Below are 9,590 nucleotides of genomic sequence, written 5' to 3' on the forward strand. Positions count from 1 at the left end.
TTTTTGGTTTAGGGTGTGGCCCATCTTTTGGACGGTTTTGGATTACCCTTTGGTGCGGGCCATATCGTACTTTTAATAAAGTGAGGAGTGCCATCATCAAAATACAGTAGTGCTGATAACATTTCTCTATATAAAAGGGAAGTGATATATCTGCCCCTTTTGATTACTTTAGACACCCAGCGGCCATGTACAAGGCCTAGCCCCATTGAATCCTTATAACGAGAAGTACACCAGCCCCTCCGCAGTCATTGATACATTGCTGTGAGTGTCCCAAGTAATCAAAAGGGGCGGATATATATCACTTCCCTGTATAAAATCTCTTCTTCCCTGTATAAAATCTCTTCTTAAAAGTATCCCACCCACTCAGTGATGAACATTGAGTGGGTTAGATGGAAGCTCCCGCGCGAGCAGGTGTGGACGAAGTGGAAGCGAGAATGTCGGCTTGAGTAACGCAAACATTGGTGAGAATCCAATGCCCCGAAAACCTAAGGGTTCCTCCGCAAGGTTTTCTTGACAGGAAGATAACGAGATGGCTCCATGTGCTCTGGATCATTATTTGTATTCTGATCCAGGAGCAATACCAAAGTGTTTCAAAGAAGGGTTACCTTGACGTAGGTCTGATCCCAATCGGATTAAATGGGATGACAGTTTCTCATTCCAAATCTGTAAACTCATAATTTCGATCAAATCACACATCGCAGTATACTAGGCTTTCTACCGTAGGCTTTCTAACCGTCGACTGTCACTCTACAGAACCGTACATGAGATTTTCACCTCATACGGCTCCTCGTTCAATTCTTTCGAAGTAATTGGATCATTTTCCTCGTTCGAGAATCTCCTCCCTTCTTCCACTCCGTCCCGAAGAGTAACTATGACCAATTCAGTCACGTTTTCTTGTTCCAATTAAACACTTTCCATTTTTTTATTATGATCAAAGGAGAAGATTATTCTTTTTACCAAAATATGCGGATCAAATCACGATCTTATAATAAGAACAAGATAAGAACAAGAGATCTTTCTCGATCAATCCCTTTGCTTATACGTTGTTAATTGGATAAGTCAATAACCTCTATGGTAATAGAAAATCAACAAACTTGGGATTTCCCCTATGTTATTATTTAATTTTATTTGCCTGTGTTTTAATACATTAATAATAAAGGGAGTATGATATCAGCACAACCATATTCGGTTATTTGCACTAACACTTCTTGCCTTTTATTATTTAAAGAGACGTCAAAGGTAATTAGTAATTACCGTTCCCAAAAGGCTCTCAAAAGCCAATTTAAAATGAAAAGATAAGCTGAGTTTGTGCACTTATTAAAGCATGGTTGTGCTGATATCATTTCCCTAAAAGGGATTTGCTAGGAACAATCCCAGAAATGCATTTTGTGAACCGGCTGTTGCATGAGAGAGCAGCCGCATAGGCTAACTTTTCAACATATTTTGTATTATTTAATTCATCTGATGTGGCTGCTTTCTCATGCAACAGCCGGCCTGCGAAATGCCTTCTGCGATGGATCATAGGCTAACTTTTCAACTCATTTTGTATTATTTAATTCATCTGATGTGGCTGCTCTCTCATACAACAGCCGGCCTGCGAAATGCCTTCTGCGATGGATCATTAACATTCACGATCACTTTGGACACTAGGATACCAATGGGAAAAGAAAATGGTGACGTGGCCGACAGAAAAAAGGAATGAAGACGACGTAAATAGGTTGTTCCCCATAAATCATTTCGGATGTTATTAGCCCTCTGATCTATAGAGGTTTCCATAATATGCAGTTCTCTATAGATCGGAAGGTTGAGATCATCCTATAGAAATAATTTTTTTCGGCACAACCTATTTACGCAGTGGCCCATCGCATGGACGGTTTGGATCATCCTATGATGTGGTCCATACAGTACTTTTTGAAAAATGAGGGACTATAATGACTTACACCGTATAAAAACTCATGAAAGGGAATACTTGGAATCAGAAAATTTTCCCTTCCATGTGCCGTTTGGTTTTCTTGATAGGGATCTGGTTTAGGTCTCTCTCTCGACAATAACTAAGTCGAGTTAGCATGGATTTGTCTTTGGAAAGAAAAGGCTGAACATTGAGGAATCAAAAGCCGTCATATATTGAGGAAATTGGAGCTCCGTTTGGATTGTAGGAATTTTCTTTAAAAAGATTTTAACGGAAAAACATTTCTAAATTTTCAACTGTTTTTACACACACATAAAAAATAATAATTTGCATCAACCATGCATGTCCAGTTCTTACTTCTACGGACCTTCAATTTATGATAATATCTCTCTAAATTAACCATAATTATTTCATTTTCTTCTAATTTGTGGAAAGAAAATGCTTTTCCAAGAAAAATTTTCCATGTTGCAATCAAAACAGGGCTCAGGAATTTCTCCCTCGACAAGTTAGGCTTGTACTTTTCCTGTAAAACAGAGAAATTTTTTTATGTTAATAAACATTTCCAGGAAAATCAATTTTTCAAACGCAAAAAATTTATTTCCACGGAAAAACAATTCCATAAATCCAAACACCTTGATTATCAGAAAACGTTTCCTGCAAAATCCTAATCCCTGAAATCCTAGAAATGTCTTCCACGCGTTTCTCGTTCTGCCTTTATAATCCAAAAAAAAGGGGAGTTTATTTTTTTCGCCCCCCTCGAAGAATAATGCGCCCCTTAAAGTGATTTGACGTCAAAAAAGCGTTAAAGTCTGCCCACAATTCAAGTAAACTGTGAGGCGCATTATCTTACGGTGGGGCGAAAACATCCTTTCCCATAAAAAGAAAAAGAAAAAGAAAAAAAACGGTTGGACATATCTGTCACGGGGATCCAAGGTAAGGTTCACGTCATATATACCTCTAACTTTTATTTTACGGAATTTTCTAGGTAATTTCGCGGAAAGCCATTTCTCGGCTAACGTGATTTAGCAGATATTGTGAATGGAAAATTCAGCCGTAAAATGGCTTTCCGCGAAAATTTGTAGCAAATCCCATTATTTTACCAAAAATAAAGAAATAAATTGGGTGAAAAGAACAATGGTGCCGTTTTGGCTGCTCTAGTTTTGACGAATGGTTGAATAGAGGAGCGAGACCTCGTTGTCATACACTGTGTCCCTGCTCTTTACGGCACAGTGGGTCCCACCCTTTGGTTGATCTGAACCGTCCATTTGGGGGATTTTTTTCATTGGCTTAATATGGGAGATCCGAAGGGAAGGCTAACCAAATGTACGGTTCATATCAATTGATGGTGGGACCCACATTCATGTATCCTGACCTCATTGTACTACAATGTGAGCTGGGGTATCGACGCAGTGGGTCCCTACTCTTTATAGATCTGAACCATCCACTTGATAGGCCTCTGCTGTGGATTAGATCATATGTGGTATGTCACATTGTATTACAATCAAGGTTTTAAATTTTGCTTTTGGGGGTCATTTCCGTCCTCACCGAAACCGAAATTTTGGCTGACATCCTAAAAGTCGGTAAAGGCACTCGGTTTTTTTGGCCGAAGTTTCATAAATTTTGGCTGAAATTCTGTAAAGTAATAAAAAATTAATATTTATCACAAGTTTTGCCGAAAATTTTAAAATTTCGACCGATTTCGGTTTCGGTCTTCACCGAAACCCAAAATTTTGTTTTAAAACCTTGATTACAATGAGGTCAGCGCCCTAAACATAGATATTTTATTTTGATTTTTAGTGTTGTGGGGCTGACCTGAAATTGTGGGCCCACCGATGAATAATCAGGACCGTCTATCTTATAGTATGTTGGATCTTTGGCCCAATAAGTAGTGGTATTTGAACATTGTGGGGACCCACTAATGATTGAGCAGGTACTTACGTAGGCCATAAGACTACTAGATAGGATGTTATCATATCATATCAGTTTTTCTAAATCAAAAACCAAAAACTCTTCTTTGCTTCTCTTCTATGTTAAGCTTTCTATTTTTCTAAGAAAAGAAGCAAAGAGTACCTTCTTTTGTGTTTTAGAGTCTGAGTTGAAGAATCTCTGAAAATTTCTCTTGATTTCTCTAAATTCTCCACTGTAATCTCCGGATCCGGACTTTTCTCGGTCTGGATTCGGTCTCCGCTTCTTCAGTCCGTTTGATTTTGGTTTATAGAAAGTTTTGAGTGAGAAAAAGAAGCTTCTGGTAAGTAATCAAGCTCATAATTTTTCATGGAGATTAGGGTTTTTAGCTTGCCTTTTCTTGTTTTTCTGTTTTTTTTTTTTAATATCTCTTATGGTGTGTGTGTGTGTGTGTGTTTTTTTTTTTAAATATCTGTAATCTCTTGTTGTGGTTACGTTTGTTTGATTGGTGTTTTTGTTTTGTTTATGAGAAACCCTAGCTAGGGTTTTGACTAGTTTCCAGTGGATTTAGATGGTGAATTTTTCTTATTTTATGTTTTTTTTTTAGGTTATTTGGGTTTAGGTTAGGTTTTTTTATATAGGAATTGGTATTTGTTTTGTTTATTAGAAACCCTAGCTAGGATTTTAACTAGTTGCCAGTGGATTTAGATGACAGATTTCTCTTTTTTGAGGTCTTTTTTGGGATTAGTTGGGTTTTTTAAAAAAGGAATTGGTATTTGTTTTGTTTATTAGAAACCCTAGCAAGGATTTTGACTAGTTTCCAGTGGATTTAGATGCTAGATTTCTCTTTTTGGTAATTTTTTTGGGGGTTATTTGGGTTTAGATCAAAATGTTTTATATCAGAATCGGAATTTGTCAATCAGGTGCTGTTTTTCATTATTTTAGGCTGAAATTTGCAAAACGTTATCCTTCTGTTCTTTTCCTTTCTGCTAATTGCAGATGAAATGAAATGCATTTTTGCATATTTAGTGTTTTCATCAGGTTATTATGGATTTATGGTATGACTTTTAGGGGTTTTAATTCGATTTCAGATTTTGGGTATATGGGTGCTTTTAATTAGTATTCCTATCTATATTTTCGTATTTGAGTTTTAGAAGCTTAATCTGGATGATTCGTGGATTATTTTACAGCTGAAACGAATAAGAAAATCTTGTCAGGATGATTAATTTGAAATTTGGGTTCAGAGAATTGTCACAAATCTGAGTTTAATTTATTATCTTTGTAGAATTTGCAAAGACCTATGCAAATAATGTTGCTCTCATGTTAGTCACGCACCAAAAAAAAAAGAAAAAAAAAGAACAGCTGATTGTGGTGCAACTGAAGGTAGTCCACCTCATTTTCAATCACATCTCGCTGTACTTGTCAGGATTAGAACTTTGGATGAATTGTTGAATGTTATTGTAGTGATCTGATCATATATCTCATCTTGCAATTCCTGACTGAGATTATATGAAATTCTCGTCTTTTAGTTGTGGGCATTGGTTTCTTTTTCTGTTTCCTTGAACTTTTATATTGGAACCAAATTGCCACTTGACCGACTTGTATTCCTTTTTTATTTGAAGTAACCACCGGTTGTGTTACTTCGATCTCCCAAATGAGATTATTAATTTCATTTGGTGGGTGGTTTTCAAGGTAGAGGGAATTTTGGTTGACACTGGGAACTTGTCTGGAATTCTGTCTTCCAGTTTCCTAGTTCGACTCGTCTTGGTCAATGGAAAATCATTGAGAATTGAGATTTAACTTATAAGTCTTCAGGTGGTGGGGAATTTTAATGTTATAGGGAGGTTTGGTACTTTGGTCAACACTTGGATTGTCTTTGATTCTATCTTTACACATTCGACTCAAGAGAGTTGATAACACATTAAGAATTTGAGATTGAACTTATTAAAGGATTGCTTGAGTCGAACATGCACTGGTTTAGCATTCATAAAATTTGACTTTGAATCCATTTTGGTGCTTTATGATGGTGTCCTTGGCCAGCTCAGTTGAGCATTTTCTCTTCATCAACTGCACTAAGATTTCCGCCATTAAAAAATAATTGAGTTTGAACTCGGTAATGATATTTAAATATTAGTGAGTTATAACCAAGGCCTAATCACAGTTACAAATATTTTTCACATTCAGCTTCAATGGAAGATATTGATTGTTTTAACCTTTTCCATATTTGAATTGCGGATTAATGATCTCAAAGTAGCAAGTGTAGTTTAATTATGGTTGAATCCTTTTAGTAGAAAGAAAACCATTTCCAAGGTTCATGCACGTATATAATGAAAAGTATTATTATCATAGTTTCAGAACTTCCCCGCATCATCGTTGACTTGCCCAGGTTGACTTTTTTTTTTTGGCCGCGTTCTTGTCTCAGTCTGCATTGTGTCCTACAAAGTTAATGCGGGTGCTTAAGAGGGAAGAGGAAGAGAAATTAGAAATCAAGAACACAACTTAAAAAAGAAGAAGAAAATGGGAGGAAAGCTCAACCCAATTGATATTCCATCAATTACTAAGTTAATCAACATCCAAAATCCCCTCAAAATATGGTTTCTAACTCTTTAAATAAAAGAAAACCAAAGTAAATTCGTTCAAGCTCCTCCACTAGCTAGCTTAGGGACTAACATAACATTAATTGCATTGGAACTCACTAACTTTGACTGTTTTGGGAACCCACAGACACAGTCCACAAAAACTGCCATAACTTTCTACCCTCTTCCCCAATTTTCGAGCACAAATACTTGTTGGAAAGATCTCAAAGAGACCTACAACTTTGTAGTTTACCACTTTCCATAATTCTAGCATTTAGAGGTCCAAAAAAGAGATTAAAAAACGGGCCAGCAACATTACTGCAGGAATGCACCTTGGAACTCCACCAAAAACACCTAGGCTTGACATGGCTGCCATGTTGGCACTACATCAAAAGTCAATCGAAACTCCTTTGACTCTCTTGAGCACTCACTGTGTCAACCAAGTACTTGGTCACGTTATCAGATTACTCACCTGTGTCAACTAAGTACTCAGCCGCATCACACCGAGTCGACTAGGATTTGCTTTGGCCATGTTTTATAAGTAAAGGTCTTCTGACTATTTTCCTTTTCAATTTTTCTATATTTAATAAAAGCTTTAGGAAAAGAAAAAGTAGAATCTGGCTAAGTATTGACATTTATTGACAATTTTTTTATATCATTTCAAAGATGACATTTATTTCATTTCATCCTTATATGAGAAATGGGAAGAGAAAAGTTGGGTTGAAGTATGGGTTTCTTCAACTCAACCGGTTGTTACTGAAAGTCTAAAACCAACAATCTGATTTGCACACTTTGATGATATAATTTTAAATTGTTTTGAAAGGTGCAAAAATGTTATGGATATTTCATGATCTTTCAAGTCATAGTTCTCTATTTTTTGGTTACGTTATCAGTTTGTTGTTTCCAGGTTGCTTCTTTTAAATATGGCTGGTTGTGATGTTGAGAATGAACATGAGTGGATAGAGACAGTGAAATCGAAAGGACCTATTCCACTTCTGGAACCAGATAACTGTCTAAATGGTTGGGCTTCCCCTCCTGCAGATACGTTTATGGTTAGAGGCCCTGATTATTTTTCTACCAGGGTTAAAATTCCCGGAGGTGAGTACCTTCTAAAGCCTCTTGGATTCGATTGGATCAAAGGTGCTACAAAAATTAGTGAGGTTTTAAACCACCCTAACAGCCGTGTGAGGAAGGCTCTGGATGATGAATTGGCGAGGGGTAATAAGCCTTTTGTCTGGGCTTTCAATCTGCAAGTTCCAAGTAAGGACAACTACAGTGCTGTTTCATATTATGTAGCTCTTGAACCTATACCTGAGGGTTCTCTCATGGACCGGTTTTTGAAGGGTGATGATGCATTTCGGAATTCAAGGCTTAAATTGATATCCAACATTGTCAAGGGGCCTTGGTTTGTGAGAAAGGCCGTTGGGGAGCAGGCCATCTGCATTCTTGGACGAGCTATTTCTTGCAAGTACTTTATAACAGAGAATTACATAGAAGTTGATGTGGATATTGGGTCTTCAATGGTTGCCAATGCTATTGTTCATGTGGCATTTGGCTACATTACAACACTAACAGTTGATCTAGCATTTCTTATTGAGGGCCAGACCGAGTTGGAACTTCCCGAGCGAATCCTTGGAGCAATAAGGTTCTCAGGGTTGAGCCCTGCCTCTGCAAGGTCAATTGAGAAGCCTTCTGATGAAAATGCAGAAAGTTTACAATCATCTCTACCTACACGACTGTGGAAGTCAATTGGGCAAGGCTTCTCCCAACTTCTACACACGGGCGCCCATGACGGCTCTGTCTCTGCTTCAACACGTACCAATGGCAGTGTTCATGATTTGGACAGTGATGAGGACATCAAAAATTGGTAAGTGCATGATTATGGGAGATTATATTGATGCACAATCCATGATCTGTTGTGGTAGAGAACTAAAGCCCTGTTTGTTTTAGATTATGAGAACCGATTGTAACTCCAATACTGATTATTGGACTCAAAATTAAACATAATATTGAGTCCCATAACCCGTATTGAAATGACAATCAGTTGTCAGAATCTTAAACGAACAGGGTCTATGCATCTGACTCCTGCATAAAAAGTCTCATCAGCGCATCGCTTTTCTTCCCAATTCATTCCTTATCCAATTAAACTGCTCTGTATAAGTTGATTATTCCATAGCCTTCACATAGAATATGTTATTAGCTTGCCATGTTCTTTCTCTGTATCGTAAATAATTCTCCAGAATGCTCATGACTTCTGCAGATTCATCCAATGCCAGCAATTTATATGCTCATCCTGCAAGAAAGAAGATATAGGGAGACGCTAATGTCGTAGGAGAAGGAACACCCAACTGTTATAAAATCTCTTAAAATTGGTTAGGCATCAGAAACCTTCATTTATCTTTTCTTCTTATTTATCATGTGTGATTTATGATTGAAGGCATAGATGGATGCTGTGTTTTTCTCTAGCACAATGTCTTCACTGTTATACATAAATTTAAATTGTAGGGTGCTTCATTTAATGTACATTTCAATGATTTACTCTTTCATGAATTGCCAGGAATTGGATATTTACATTTCAAATTCCCATTTAGTATGCCATTGCATGCTGAGCTTCTCTATATTAGTGTGCTTAAGTTTCAGTTGCAACTGGTGAGCTTTGCTGTATTGTATGCCCCTTAAATTACACCATCAATGGAGATTTCTATCTTCAATGTTTTCCATCTACATTTTTCCTACAAACGAATGGTAGAGAATTGGACAGACTGCCAAATTAGATTGAACAAGTAGTGACTATTGTGTAAAGTGGAAGTTGAAACTGTCGAGTGATTGGCTCTTCTGTTGGGGCCCATACTGGATGAGCCATGCCTGAAAAATCTCCCTCGTTGTAAGACAATGAGTCATTAACCTTATTCTGTATTGATCTTAACCTTATTCTGTTATTGGGCCCCATATGTTAGATCTCCCGTGGCCCAAAAAATAATGCCAATCGGACAGTCCTAACTTGCTGTTAAACATTGAATTTACACCAGAAATGTGGGAACATGACAAATCCTAAGATGCAAATGCGTACATGATTTCCAGCATTTTGATTTGTTATGCTTGCCCAAAGACCATTTTTTAGGGAAATGATATATTCGCCCATTTTATTTGCCGGACCCCACGCCCTTTAGTATAAAGAGAGTAGTCATGAATACACTAGA

General features: G+C 37.3%; 1 protein-coding gene across 1 annotated transcript; it reads left to right on the forward strand.

The window, feature by feature from the left end:
- The first annotated feature begins 3,888 nt into the window (after positions 1–3,888).
- LOC143862140 (ENHANCED DISEASE RESISTANCE-like protein (DUF1336)) lies at positions 3,889–9,008 on the forward strand. The gene is made up of 3 exons (XM_077373129.1): positions 3,889–4,157; positions 7,298–8,257; positions 8,651–9,008. Coding segments are annotated over exons 2-3 (945 nt in total). The 5' UTR covers positions 3,889–4,157; positions 7,298–7,313; the 3' UTR covers positions 8,652–9,008.
- Positions 9,009–9,590: the final 582 nt, after the last annotated feature.

The sequence above is a fragment of the Tasmannia lanceolata genome, unplaced genomic scaffold (assembly GCF_043159265.1).
Source record: "Tasmannia lanceolata isolate RefF3 unplaced genomic scaffold, GAP_Taslan_0.1 ptg000037l, whole genome shotgun sequence".
In the NCBI taxonomy this organism is placed as follows: Eukaryota; Viridiplantae; Streptophyta; class Magnoliopsida; order Canellales; family Winteraceae; genus Tasmannia; species Tasmannia lanceolata.